The sequence below is a fragment of the Hypanus sabinus genome, chromosome 10 (genome assembly GCF_030144855.1).
Source record: "Hypanus sabinus isolate sHypSab1 chromosome 10, sHypSab1.hap1, whole genome shotgun sequence".
In the NCBI taxonomy this organism is placed as follows: Eukaryota; Metazoa; Chordata; class Chondrichthyes; order Myliobatiformes; family Dasyatidae; genus Hypanus; species Hypanus sabinus.
The window spans coordinates 136,000,909-136,015,589 of NC_082715.1; the positions used below are offsets into that span (position 1 = coordinate 136,000,909).

Consider the following 14,681-nt stretch of genomic DNA (forward strand, 5'->3'; position numbering starts at 1 on the left):
AGAGCAGGATCTGTCTCTGCTGGAAATGTAGCAGATAAAAGCTAGATGCACTCAGCAGATCAGGCAGCATCAGCAAGGAGAGAAACAAGAATCGACATTTCAGGTTAAGGACCCTTCATCAGAACTCCAAAGTCAACAGTTAATCAACTAAGTGTCTGAATAGGGAGTAATTACTGCAGGCAGGGAGCTGAGATATCACTGTACGTTGTCTATAGCTAATATAGGTTGGGAACTGCAAACAGTGTGAAACTGCTTGTGTGGAAACTAAAGTTCAGGTCAACATTTAGGGAGGAGGTGTTGCTTCCTCACTCATGAAGTAGGAACTGTTTATCCTGTGTTGTAGTGCTGGGTGCATTGGTGTGTATCACAGTCTGGGGACAAATTGATAGGGCTGTATAAAGTGATGAGGGTCAGGGCAAACTGGACAGTGGCAAACTGTACCATTGATGAAGAGGTTGAGGACCAAGGTCACAGGTAAATAATAAAAGTGAAGACAAGCAGCAGATGAAAAAAGTCATTCCGTAGCAACCCTAAAGGAGGAGTTAGGCATATGAACAGGTAAGGATGGGGAGATATATGCTTGAAATTGGCATGGTGGTCAGCACAGATACAATAAGCTGAAGGGCCTCCTATGCTCTTCTATGTGTGTTTGGTTTGTGGAACACACTGCCTACTGGTGTGACAGAGGCAGGTTCCACTGTGGTCTTCAACAGGGAAATGGATACATACTGAATGGAGAAAGTTTGCAAGGTTGTGAAGGAGGTGCAGGGTGAAATTAGAGAGTTAATCAGGAGCCTGTGCTGTGGTTCTATATTTTATAGCAAGCCACCTTGTGTCTGGAATGCAGTTTGTAGGAGCAGATGGGAAGTGAGTCTAGTCTACGGTTCTATATTCTATATGTAAACACAGGAAGAAAAATCCAGAGCTAGAGTCTCTAATGCAGTCCTACATTGAGTTCAATGCACACTGGCAACTCCTGCAATGCTGCTGGTGCCAAATTGTATTAGTCTCTGCCGTACCTTTGGGTTCATCAGATTGCTGGAGAGGGGGGAGCGTGCTACATGGACAACAGCTTGCTCTCCATATCATACTGCCCAGGCTTGCATATCTAGACAGCTAGGATGCAACATCCATGGTTGCTCCTGACCCACAGAGACCTCATCGTCAGAAGCAGATGGGAAGTAAGATGTCTATTGTTCTATATTCTAGACTGGTCTCCTCTAGCAGTGTTAGACTCTCAGTAGAGAAGGGCAGAGTTGAGACTGGTTTCCTCTGGCAGTGGGTTGACTCAGTAGAGAAGGGAACATTCTTGACTGGTCTCCTCTGGCAATGGGTTGACTCTCAGAAGAGGAGACTGTCTAGACTGATGTCCTCTGGCAGTGGGTCAACTTTCAGCGGAAAAGGGGATAGTCTAGAGCCATTACCTCTTGCAGTGGGTAAACTGTCAATTGAGAGGAGAACAGTCTACACTGGTCACCTCTGGCATCAGGTCAATTTTCAGAAGAAATAATTGTAGAAAAATGTAATAAGCTCCTTGAGAAATTACAGGAGCAGTGGCAGTGATTACTAATCACTCTTGACTAATGATTGAATGCTTTGATGAAGTAATGAGGAAGGATGATTAATGAGAAAATGTTGCAAATGCCATCTACGTGGATTTTCACAGAAGGCAGATCCCACATGAGGCAGGTAAACAAATGGTAAGACTCATGGCATTATGGCGCCAGTGGCAGTAGGAACTCGAACAGAGCCCGAGGAATATCAAAAAATAGGGAAAGAAACTAAACAAGACATTAGGAGGGCCAAAAGGAGCCATGATATCTCCTTGGCAAGTAAGTTTAAGACTAATCCCAAGGTATTGATGCAGATATCAGGATCAAGAGGGTATGTTACTGAAGTAGGTTTAAGACGAATCCCAAGATATTTATGGACATGAGAATCAAGAGGATAACTAGAGAGAAGGTAGGCTTACTCAAACACAAAAGAGGGAATCTAGGCCTGAAGCTGGAAGTTCTTAATGAGTACTTTGCATTGAAAGGACATGAATAAGATTAATGAGGCATGTCTTTGTTAGGAAGAGGGAGGTGTTGGATATCTTGAAAAACATTGAAGTGGATAAGTTCATGGGGCTTAATGGGAATTTCTCAAAGGAGGAGATTGCTGGGATCCTGACAGAGTCCTCGCATCCATTTTTGCTTCAGGTGAGGTACCAGAAGACTGCAGAATAGTACTGCTGTTCCTCTGTTTAAGAATGTCATCAGTGACAAACCAGGAAATCATAGGCTGGTGAGCCTTCCATTTGTTGTAGGGAAATTATTGGAGAAGATTTTTAGGGTTAGGGTATGACAGATTTGGAAAAGCATGCACTTATTTCAGATTAATAGTATGGTTATATGCAGAGCAGGTCATGTCTTTCAAACTTGATTGAGGAGATGACAACAGTGATTGATGAGGGTATGGCAGTGAATGTCATAAATATGAACTTCAGTCAAACATTTAACAAGGTCCCTCATAGAGACTGATCCTGAAGATTGAGTCACATATTGAGTTTGTCAGTGGGTTATAGAGATTAGAGAGTAATGGTAGAGGTGAAACAAACTTGGATTGTTTTCTCTGGAGCTTCGGAAGCTGTGGAATGACCTGATAGAGTCTGGTTATCCAGGTGGAGATGTGAAACACTAGAGAGCATGGCCTTAAGGTAAGAAGGGGAGAGTTTAAAGGAGATATTCAGAGCAAATCTTTTTTACACAGAGAATGGTAGGTGTGTAGATTAGTCTGCAAGGCGAAGAATAAAAACGGCTATGACAGTAACACTTATCAGTATTTAGATTAAGGGACTGGGTCCACGTGCTAGCACAAGGGGTTGGTGGTGTCATCATTGGTAGTGCAAAAATGTTCCATGAAATTGGTGAGTGGGGATGAAGGTAGCAGAGTGAAGGACAGCTTCCCTTACACTACGACATGAGTTTCAAATTTTGGGGCTTGGCTGTGGTTGAGATTTATCGTTTTTGAGTAACAGAGGTAGAACATAGACCAGTACAACATGGCAGCAGGCTCTTTGGCCTGCAATGTTGTGCCAAATGAATATAACATCTAATTATACTAACCTCTTCTGCCTACAAAATGTCTCTGTCCTTCCATTCTCTGGACATTTATGTGCCTGTCATGTGCGGGTGAGTTGCTTTAGTCAACTTCTGCAGTTGCACAGGTGAAGATGCCACCGCAGTGCTGTCAGGAAGGGAGTGCCACGATTCACACCCCCTGGCAGTGAAAGAATAGTGATATATTCCCAGGTGTACAACTCTGAGGGAACCTGTAGCTGGAGATGTTCCCTGCACTGCTGCTTGACCTTGACAGAGGAGATGCATTATAGATACCACTATGCACCAGTGACGGAGGTATCAGGTACCGCATGGTGTAGAGCTTGTGTGTTGGTGAAGAATTCCACCAGATGGTGGAGAGCATACTCATGCACCAACCCCCAACTTCAAAACCTCTTTCAACAAGAAGCATGAGGGAAGAGGGTCCAGGGGAACACCACCATCTGCAGGTTCCTCTCCAAATTAGGTACCAAGCCAACTTGGAGAAGTCATCTGAAACTCCCTTTTGTGATCCCTCATTGTCTGCGACACCTCCCCTGATCCCTCATCGTCTGCGACTCTCTCCGCTGATCCCTCATCGTCTGCGACTCCCTCCCCTGATCCCTCATCATCTGGGACACCCTCACCTGATCCCTCATCGTCTGCAACTCCCTCCACTGATCCCTCATCGTCTGGGTCTCCCTCTCCTGATCCCTCCCCTGATCCCTCATCATCTGCAACTCCCTCCCTAGATCCCTCATCGTCTGGGTCTCCCTTCCCTGATCTCTTATCATCTAGCACCCTCTCCTGCTCCCTCATTGTCTGGGACACCCTCCTGTAGTCCTTCATCATATGGGACTCTGACTGGGATTACATCCCGTGATCTGTATCATCTAGGACTCTGTCTCATGATCCCTCATCGTCTGGGACTTTCTCCCCGATCACTCATCGGCTGGGGCTTTCTCCCCGATCCCTCATCGTCTGGGACTCCCTCCCCTGATCCCTCCTCGTCTGGGTCTCCCTCCCCTGAACACTCATCACCTACGACTCTCTCCCCTGATCCACCATCGTCTGGAACTCCCTCCCCTGAACACTCATTGTCTGGGACTCCCTCCCCTGAACACTCATCGTCTGGAACTCCCTCCCCTGATCCCTCATCGTCTGGAACTCCCTCCCCTGAACACTCATCACCTACGACTCTCTCCCCTGATCTCTCATCGTCTGGAACTCCCTCCCCTGAACACTCATCGTCTGGGACCTCTCCCCTAATCCATCATTGTCTGGGACTCCCTCCCCTGATCCCTCATCATCTGCAACTCCCTTCCCAGATCCCTCATCGTCTGGGTATCCCTTCCCTGATCTCTTATCATCTAGCACTCCCTCTCCTGCTCCCTCATTGTCTGGGACACCCTTCTGTGGTCCTTCATCATATGGGACTCTGACTCGTGATCCCTCATCACCTGGGACTACATCCCGTGATCTGTATCATCTAGGACTCTGTCTCATGATCCCTCATCGCTTCAGACTCCATCTAGTGGTCCCTCATCATCTAGGTCTCCCTCACCTGATCCCTCATCGTCTGGGACTTTCTCCCCGATCCCTCATCGTCTGGGTCTCCCTCCCCTGAACACTCATCACCTACGACTCTCTCCCCTGATCCACCATCGTCTGGAACTCCCTCCCCTGAACACTCATCGTCTGGAACTCCCTCCCCTGATTCCTCATCGGCTGGGACTCCCTCCCCTGAACACTCATTGTCTGGAACTCCCTCCCCTGATTCCTCATCGTCTGGGACTCCCTCCCCTGAACACTCATCGTCTGGACCTCCCTCCCCTGATTCCTCATCGTCTGGAACTCCTTCCCCTGAACACTCATCACCTACGACTCTCTCCCCGATCCCTCATCGTCTGGAACCCTCCCCTGAACACTCATCGTCTGGAACTCCCTCCCCTGATTCCTCATTGTCTGGAACTCCCTCCCCTGAACACTCATCACCTACGACTCTGTCCCCTGATCCCTCATCGTCTGGGACTCCCTCCCCTGAACACTCATCGTCTGGAACTCCCTCCCCTGATTCCTCATCGTCTGGGACTCCCTCCCCTGAACACTCATCGTCTGGACTTCCCTCCCCTGATTCCTCATCGTCTGGAACTCCCTCCCCTGAACACTCATCACCTACGACTCTCTCCCCGATCCCTCATCGTCTGGAACTCCCTCCCCTGAACACTCATTGTCTGGGACTCCCTCCCCTGAACACTCATCATCTGGGACTCCCTCCCCTGATCCCTCATTGTCTGGGACTCCCTCCCCTGAACACTCATCGTCTAGCACTCCCACTCCTGATCCCTCATCATCTAGGACTCCCTGCACAGCAGCACTGTGAAGTGACATTTAAACTTGCATTTTAAACGAACAACAGGACAGGAGCTGAGGGATTCAATTAGTTGCTCTTACTTTCCAGCACCCAAGTGATGAGCTGGTTCTCAGCCTCAGTGGCTGTGCTCTGGTTTCTGTCATTTTGGTCACCTTGAGGTTCTCTTTTTTCAAATGATTGATTTTGCTGTTTGGTTTGTCAATTGGCTGCTAATCCTCATGCTCACAGGCACCGCTGGATATTTAGACATTAAGGGGATGGGAGGATAATGGCTGCATGGCTCAGGCACAGCCTCCCTTCACTATCATCCATGTGTCTATCTGAGTTCCTTAGGGGCATTTCAGAAAATCTTAGCTGGGCACATGGGTGATAGAAAACTGGAGGACTATGTAGGAGGGAAGGATTAGATTGATCTTAGAGTACTTTGAGACAGAGACAAGGAGGAAATTCTTTACCACAGGCTGGTGAATCTGTGAATTCATTGCCACAGAAGGCTGCGGAGACCAAGTCATTGAGTATATCTAATGCAGAGGTTGATAGGTTCTTGATTAGTAGAGAGCATCAAAGATTATGGGGAGAGAGCCAGAGGATGGGGTTGAGAGGGATAATAAGTAGGCCATGAGGGAATGGCCTAATTCTGCTCCTATGTCTTATAGTTTTATGGTCTAAAAGGTTGGTACCACATTGTGGGTCAAAGGGCCTGTACTGTGCTGGAGTATGAAATGTTCTATGACAGTATCACAGAGTGATAGAACAAGGTAAGGGGCTGAAAAGTCTTCAGAGCTTCTCTTTCTCACCTCTGCCCTTCCACATTTGTGAATGACGCTGAAAGCACTCAGCAGGTCAGCCAGCATCTGTGGGAAGAGAAACTGAGGGAATCCCAGACATGACATGGAGACAGAAGAACCTTGCCAAGCTGCAGCGGGAGTTGTGGGGAAGGGGTGGGAATGACCATGGGGGTAAGCTGTAACCAGGGTCATGCAGCCAGTGAGTGAACGGGAGCATCGGGAGAGTGAGGACATCAATAGAAGAATGTCGGAATTGTGAAGTGCCGAGTAGGGAATCGTGTTCAGCAGGTCAGGCTCTCTGTCCTGCAGTGCCAGCAGAAGGATGTAGGAGTTGTGAAATGCAGAGCAGGAGGGTGTGTCCGGCAGATCAGGTTCTGTATGTCCTGCAGTCCCAGCAGAAGAACATGGAAAGCAAAACAGACTATCGTGACAGAGGAATCATGTTGCAGAATTCAAGGTGCCCAGATAGAACATGAGACACTGTCCCTTGAGCTCTCTTTATGGCCATTATAACCGTCTGAAAGGCAGAGAAGGAGAGAGAATTCAAGTGGCTGCAACAGGAAGTTCATGGCAACCCCTGCAGTCTGATTTAGAGTTCCGATTTCTAAATGCAATTTTCATTTTCCAGTATTAATTCTCTCAGAGCAGGCTGTCCTCAGGGGGTCTGCAAGAATCTCAGACCAATGTTTTTCCTGATGCTGAGCTGATTTCTTTGCAGATATATTCGCATTGTTGGGACGCACAACACAGTGAACAAGGTTTTCCATTTGGTCTCCTTTGAATGCATGTACAGCAGCAAGCCCTTCTTACTGGACTCAGGTTTGCTGGGTAAGATGCTTTTTACTCAATTGTGCTTCTCTTCATTAGGTTCACTGCTACACCTGAACCAAGCTATTCACAACCTTAAGGTCCAAAGTGACCCCAAGATAGCTTCATTCCATACTAAGGCTGGTTTCTACCACTGCCCACATCCATCTGCACTTCTGCATTAAGGAATGCCAAAAATCTCCATGGTCCTAAAAACCCCAGTTTTGGTCACCACACTCCAGAGAGTGCAGAGGAGATTCACCAGGATGTTTCCTGGAAAAGGGCTGGGGTTGGACTATGGTTATAAGGAGAGATTGGATAGGCTGGTCAAAAACAAGAAAAAATTTGCAGATGTTGGGAATCCAAGCAATACACACAAAATACTGAGGAACTCAGCAGGCCAAGCAGCATCCATGGAAAAGAGTAAACAGTTGACGTTTTGGGCCAAGACCCTTCATTAGGATAGACTGGCTTTATTCTCACTAGAATGTAGGAGGCTGATGGTGACCTTATAGAGGTCTTTAAATTATGAGATAGTATAGAAAGTGTTCCCCCCCCCCCCAGCATAGGGCAGTCTTGAACTTAAAGGGCATATGTTTAGAGCGAGAGGTGAGAAATGAAAGGATGATGGTTACCTGGAACAAGCTGCACATGCAAAGTTTAAAAGGCATTTGGACAGGTATTTGGATGAGAAGGGCAAAGAGGGATACAAACCCATCGCAGGAAAACTGGATTTGTGCATTTGGTCATCCTGGTCGGCACAGACACGGTGGGCCGAAAGGACCCGTTCCTGTGCTGGAGGATTGTCCAACTCTCATTCACCAAGCCCCAGACTCATGGTTGCACTAGGCCTCATTTGAAACATTCTCACCCCTGTTTCTTTGCTTGAGTCCTCTCTCATTGATGAAAAAGTTGAGGCAAACCTCAAAGTGAGCAAGTCCAGAAGTCAGCACAGACAGGGACAGGACAGGAAGTGATAGTCTGAACTGTGTTTATTTTAATGCAAGGAGTCTGAAAGGTAAGGCATGGATCAGAATCAGATTTATTATCATTGACGTATCTCTAAAAATGTTGTTTTACTGCAGTACAAGACACAAAATTACTGTAAGTTACAAAATAAATGAATAGTGTAAAAAACGAATAATGGGGTTCACGGATGTTTGTGGGTTCATGGACCATTCATAAATCTGATGGCAGAGGGAAGGAAGCTGATTCTAAAAAAAGCTCCCTGATGGTAGCTATTGTAGAAAATGGTTCAGGGAGGGACAGGACTGACAGCTCAATGTTCTGGGCTACAGTTGCTACAGGGGTGATAGAGGTGGAGTTAAGAGACAGAAAGTAGTTGTGTTTCTGCTTAAGAGGTGCATCACGACTATAGTTCGGGAGGATATTTCTGGGGCGAGAATCCAGTGAGACTAAATAGTTGGAACTTAGAAACAAAAGGAAATTATCACATTTTTGCGATTGCACTAATGACTCTAGTATGAGGCCCTCCATTGATCGAGGTCGGCCATGCTAGTTGTCTACGTGATACACAAGCCAAGGCAGTACAATATGGAGAGCAAGCTGTTGCCCATGCAGCAGGCTCCCTCCCTCCACACAGCTGATGAATCCAAAGGAATGGCAGAAACTGATTTGGTTTGGCACTGGCAGTGTTTCAGGAGTTGCCAATCAGCATTGAACTCAACATGGGACTGCCTTGGAGATTCCAGCTCCAGATTTTTCATAGGGTTTACTCCTGAAACCTTCCCCATATAGCCACATGTCAGTGGAGGTTTGAGTTCAGAATTTCTTTCTCTTAGATGAACTGTCAGACAGGCCCAAAGTGAGTGGTTTTAAGATGCTAATAGCACACCTCTGCCCCTTCTGCTGCCAGTAGAAACTGTTCTGCTGGGTATAGTAGCTAAGCATGTGTTAAGACCAGGAGCTGGAATTGGTTATCAAAGGGTATTTGAGATGCATGCTATTGGGAGCATTTAATAGGTAGTGGGAGCGCATCCCCGCTACCTTCCTCGACTATGAAACCTTAAGGAACCAGCATTCAGTAAGAAATGGGGAACAAATATTTAGAGAGATCACAGAGAGCTTCAAAAACAATAGTAGGTGATATTTAACTTTCCTCATATTGAGGAGGAATGCCACAATGCCGGGGGATTCAGTGGGTGGCAATCTGTTGAGTGCGTCCAGATTTTCTGCAGCAATATGTAGATGGCTCTTCTAAAGAGAGGGCAACACTGAAACTCCTGTTGGGAAATGATTGAAGTGTCAATGGGGGAGTACTTTGGTACTGCTGACAGTAATTCCATTAGTTTTTAAATAGTTCTGGAAAAAGACAGGATTGGTCCACAAGTTGAAGTGAAAGAGAGGAGATGATGAAGTGATTTAATAGGGCATGAAGTCAGGTGCTGCTGACCAGCTAATAACATGCAGTCAGCCTGAATACAGAAGGTGAAAGAGAAGTGAGAGAGAGAGAGAGAGAATATGAATGCATACAGGCAAATAGGAAAATCAATCACAGCAGAGGAACCAGCTCTTTGATCCATTGTGTTAGTATTGGCCAACAATCACCCTTTCTTTCCATCACTTGATGGTCCAAGAGCAAAAACAGATGTTTCTTATTTACTATGAGAGTCTCTGACACCACCATCTTCTCAGACAGTGCATTCGAGATTCCACCCTCCCCCTAAACCCATGCCCTCTTGTTTTAGACACAGCTGCTATGGGGAAAGGTCTCTTACTGAAGGTATACAAAGGTATACACTAATTATGTTCCTCATTATTTTACACAACTCTATTAGGTATCCCCTGAGCTTCCTCAGCTCCAAGGAAAACAAACCCCAGGCTCTCTAGTCTCTCCTCATAACTAAAGGCCTCCATGTCAGGGAACATCCTGGTGAATCTCCCTTGCACTCTCTCCAGTGCAGTTCCAACATTCCTGCAGTGTAAGTTAGCAGAATTGCACACAATACTATCATCATGTGCAGTATCATACACAGTATCATCATCATTATTATATGCCGTATCACACACTGTTCCAAAGGTTGCACCATAATATCTTAGCTATTAATATTTCTGTGCCCCAGCAAAGAAGACATGTTTCACACTTGCTGTCTTCGGTAGCTTATCCACCTGGAAAGATAGGATTTATTTAAGATAACAAATTCACCAAGTCTAGATGGGAAACATCAGAAGTTTCGGAAGAAAGCGAGGATGAAAATCACAGAAGCCTTGGCCATAATCGCCCAATTCTCATTGGAAATTGGAATGGTGCCAGAGGGATTGGAGGTTAGAAACGGATCAAACACAGACCCACTGTGAGGAAAGTGCTTGGAATAGTGACCCAGGACAAAACAAAATGTTAATTGGACATGTGGATTATAAAAGGAGCATTAGCTCAAAGGTTTTAGAAGTAACTCCAGTTTAACTGACAGCATTGGGAAACTTACAAAGTGGCACAACTAGAATAATGCAGTCAGTGTCTTTGGGAAGACTTTGTAGAATGTGCTACATTGCTGGCTCGTCAGCAAAATGGAATCCTTCAGCATAGGAGGAACAGCGGCAGTGTGTGTTTGAAACTGGATACACTTACAATGAATAGCAGCTCCACAGGCTGCAGAAAGGTGTGTAATTGACTTGCCCCAGCGGCAGTATGGGGTCTGAATCTGGAGGCGGTTGTGCCTTAGGCTGCAGAAAGGTTTGCAATAGACTTCCTTCAACATCAGCCGTACAATCACTGCTGTCACTAAAGAGTATTGAAAGTCTAGCTGTGAGGTAGGATTTACAGGTGATATAAAACTTGAATGGGTGTAAACAATGAGAAAGCTGGTAATGGACATGATGTGGGAGTGGAAGGCACGTGGCAGGTGTAATTTAACACAGAGAAGTGCAAAGTGATGCATGTTTGTGGGGAGAACAGGAGAGACAATGTGATGAGAAAGGTGCAATGTTTAAGGAGTTGCAGGAACACACAGACCTGGGGGTGTTGGTGCCTGGATCATTGAAGGTTCTGGCAGACTGAAGCCACAAAAGCAATATGTAGATCTTGTCTAACCAGCAGAGAGACCAAAACCACAAAGCTACTGTTCAATGGCAAACACTGCTTCATTGTGGCCAGTCTGGGCATGCAATCAAAATGGTAAAAAGGTCTTAGAGAGTACAGAAAAATTTACAATTCCATTCATAGGGAGAACAGAGAAGTTGGTGGCAGTGATCAGAATTATGAAGGACTCCAAAAAATATGTAATGACAAGCTGTTTCTATTGAGAGGGTCAGGAGCCCAGGCATCAGTGATAGCAAAGGTCGTCAACTGCATTCAGAGTTCTGGAGGAGCTAGCTGCCGAGGTGTGGCTGTAATCTTAACTTGGGTAGTCAGAACTGCCCAGCACATCACTGACACCAAGGACCTATGTGCAAAAAGGTGCTGGAAATGGCCCAGCAATATCATGAAGGACTCCACCCACCCTGTTCGTGAACTGTTTGTCCTATTCCCATCAGGAAGGAGGCTATGTTGCATCCATGCCAGGACCACCAGACTCAAAAAGTTACTTTCCCCCAAGTAGTAAGGCTGATTAACACCCCACACACTAACCCAACCCACTACTTTATCATTTCCTGTCAGTCACCTTATGTACAAACAGTCCTGTATTTGGCATCGCTTTATGGACATACAGTACAAGCCATCTTTGTACTGTATATAAGCTATCTTATGTATTTTTATTTATTGTATTTTTTATTATTGGGTTCTTTATCTTATTACATCTTTTCTGTGTTACATCGGATATGGAGAAATAATTATTTCATTCTTTACACATGTGCAAAGGAAATAACATTAAGCAATCTTGAATTTTGAAAGTGGCCAGTACAGTTGCAAGGAGCAGTGGATCACTTGGTTTCTATCCGGTTACACTAGTAGAAGGAATCCAGGGACGTGAGGGACTGTGCGTGCTGGAATCTGTAGTGATAGGAGGATTGAATTGAGCGAGGGGAGTAAGAGGAAAGGTAAACCAAGAGAAAGGCACTCATGTAAGTGGGTGAGGATAACATCTACTTAATAGGCGGAGAAAGGATAGAAAAGGTGAACAAAGTCAACAATTTTATTAACATACAAATGCGAAAATCGGCAGATGCTGGAAATCCTAAGCAACACACACAAAATGCTGGAGGAACTCAGTGGGCCAGGCAGCATCTCTGGAAAAAAGTACGGTCGACATTTTGGGCTGAAACCCTTTGGCAAGACTGGAGAAAAAAAGCTGAGGAGTAGATTTGAAAGGTGGCGGTGGGGAGGGGGGGAGAGGAAATCACCAGGCAGTAGGTGAAACTTGGAGGGGGAGCGATGAAGCAAAGAGCTAGGAAGTTGATTGATGAAAGAGACAGAAGGCCATGGAAGAAAGAAAAAAGGGTGGGGTGAATCACCAGAGGGAGGCAATGGGAAGGCAAGGAGATAACATGAGAGAGGGACAAGGGGGTGGGAACAGGTGAAGGGGGGGGGGGGGAGGAGAGGCATTACTGGAAGTTTGAGAAATCAATGTTCATGTCATCAGGTTGGAGGCTACCCAAACAGAATATAAGATGTTGTTCCTCCAACCTAAGTGTGGCCTTATCCCGACAATGGAGGAGACCATGGATGGACATATCGGAATGGGAAGTGGAATTAAAATGGGTGGCCACTGGGAGATCCTGCTTGTTCTGGCAGACGGAGCGTATATGCTTGACAAAGTGGTCTCCCAATCCATATCAGGTCTCAGCGATATGCAAGAAACCACACCAACTTCCACCTTGCCCTCAGATTCATCAATTCACCGAGACCAATTTTAAATTGTCTCTCCCTTTGCTAGGTCTCTCTGTCTCCACCTCAGGAGACAAGCTATCCACCAATATCAATTATAAAAACACCCACTCCCACCCTGTTCAGAGTAAAGACACTATCCCCTTCTCTCAGTTTCTCTTATTTCCATTGCATCTGCTCAGGATGGGCCTTTCTTTTCCAGAAGATCTGAAATATCCTGCTCTTCTAGAACTACAACAGAGATCGAGCTCTCTGGGTCCTCACCTTTCACCCCTTCTGTCTCTACATCCAACATGTCATCGTTCACCACTTCCACCAGCTACAATGTGATCTTACCACCAGCCACCTCTTCCCCCAACCCCACCCTTCTTTTGGCTTTCCTCAGGGACCACCCTCTCTCTTCACCTTCCCTTCTCCATCCCCAGACACTTTCGCCTGTAACCATATGTGGTGTAACAACTTTGCCTACTCCTCCTCCCTCATCACTATCCAGTGTCTGAAACAACTCTTCCAGGTGAGGGAGATATTCACAAGGGAATCCTCCAACCTGATTGACTGCATTTGATATTTGTGATGTGGCCTCCTTTACATATGTCTGACCAAGTACTTACGAGGCAACCATTTTGCAAAGCACCTTCCCCAGCTCCCAGTTACAAGCTTTTTCAGCTCCTTTTCCCATTCCCACACTGACAAGCCTGTCCTCAGCCTCCTCTACTAACTCTAACTCTCAGTCACAAGCTATTTCAACTCCCCCCCCCCCTCCATTCCCACACCGACCCATCTGTCCTCGGCCTCCTCCACTGCCAGAGTGAGGACAGACACAAGCAAGTAGAACAACACTGATTGAATGGGTCTTTTTCAAGTGGGGATGGGACAGTGGATTAGCAGTTACAGCCATTCAGTGGCCAGTATCAGCACTTCCTCTGTGTGGTGTATGCACACTCCCCCTGAGCTTACCCCAGATGCTTCAGTTTTCTCCCACATCGCAAAGTTTTGCAAATTAGTATGTTAATTGACTGCAATAAATTATCTCCACGTGTAATCTGGGGGAGTCAATGGGAATGTGTGAGAATAAAATGGGATTAATGTCAGATCAGTGCAAATGGGTGGCCTGGATTCAAAGGGTGTGTAACTGTTGTTCTGTGGTTCAAGATTCTCCTACAATAGGAAATATCCTCTCCACTTCCACCCTGTCAAACTGCCAAGTCCCACCCCTGCCCCTACATCTCTTCCCTCACTAACATTTAGGGCCCCAAACAGTCCTTCCAGGAGATCAGCACTTCACCTGTGAGTCTGTGGGGTCATCTGCTATATCCGGTGCTCCCACTGTAGCCTTCTGAATATCGACGAGACCCAACATAGTTTAGGAGTACCTCTGCTCCGTCCGCCAGAAAAAGTGTGATGTCCCGGTTGCCACCCATTTCAATTCCACTTCCCAGTCCCATTCCGATATGTCAGTCTATGACTTGCTCTACTGCTACCATACTCAGGCTGGAGGAGCAACACCTTGTATTCTGTCTGGGTAGCCTCCAACCTGATGGCGTAAACACCCATTTCTCAAACTTCCAGTCATGGCCCACCACCCCCCCCACCTTCACTGTTGCCCATTCCCATTTTCTTCTTTGACCTTATCTCACTTGTTCATCACCTTCCTTGGGTGCTCCCCCCATCTTCCCTTTCTTCCATGGTCTTCTACCCTCCTATCAGATTCCCCCTTCTCCAGCCCTTTATCTCGATCATCAATCGACTTCCTAGCTCTTTACTTCACCCCTCCCACTCTCCCGATTATCTATCGCCTACTGCCATTACTTCTTCCTCCCCTCCCACGACCTTCTCATCTTTTTTTT

At 46.3% G+C, this 14,681-nt stretch overlaps 1 protein-coding gene across 3 annotated transcripts in view; it reads left to right on the top strand.

Annotated features, from left to right (window-relative positions):
• The window catches only part of btbd9 (BTB (POZ) domain containing 9), a 129,068-nt gene that overhangs the window by 91,323 nt on the left and 23,064 nt on the right, over window positions 1–14,681 (top strand). For all 3 annotated transcript variants that reach the window (XM_059983070.1, XM_059983071.1, XM_059983072.1), the window contains exon 7: window positions 6,961–7,070. In XM_059983070.1, the coding sequence (XP_059839053.1) occupies window positions 6,961–7,070 (110 nt within the window). The remainder of the gene's footprint in view (window positions 1–6,960; window positions 7,071–14,681) is intronic.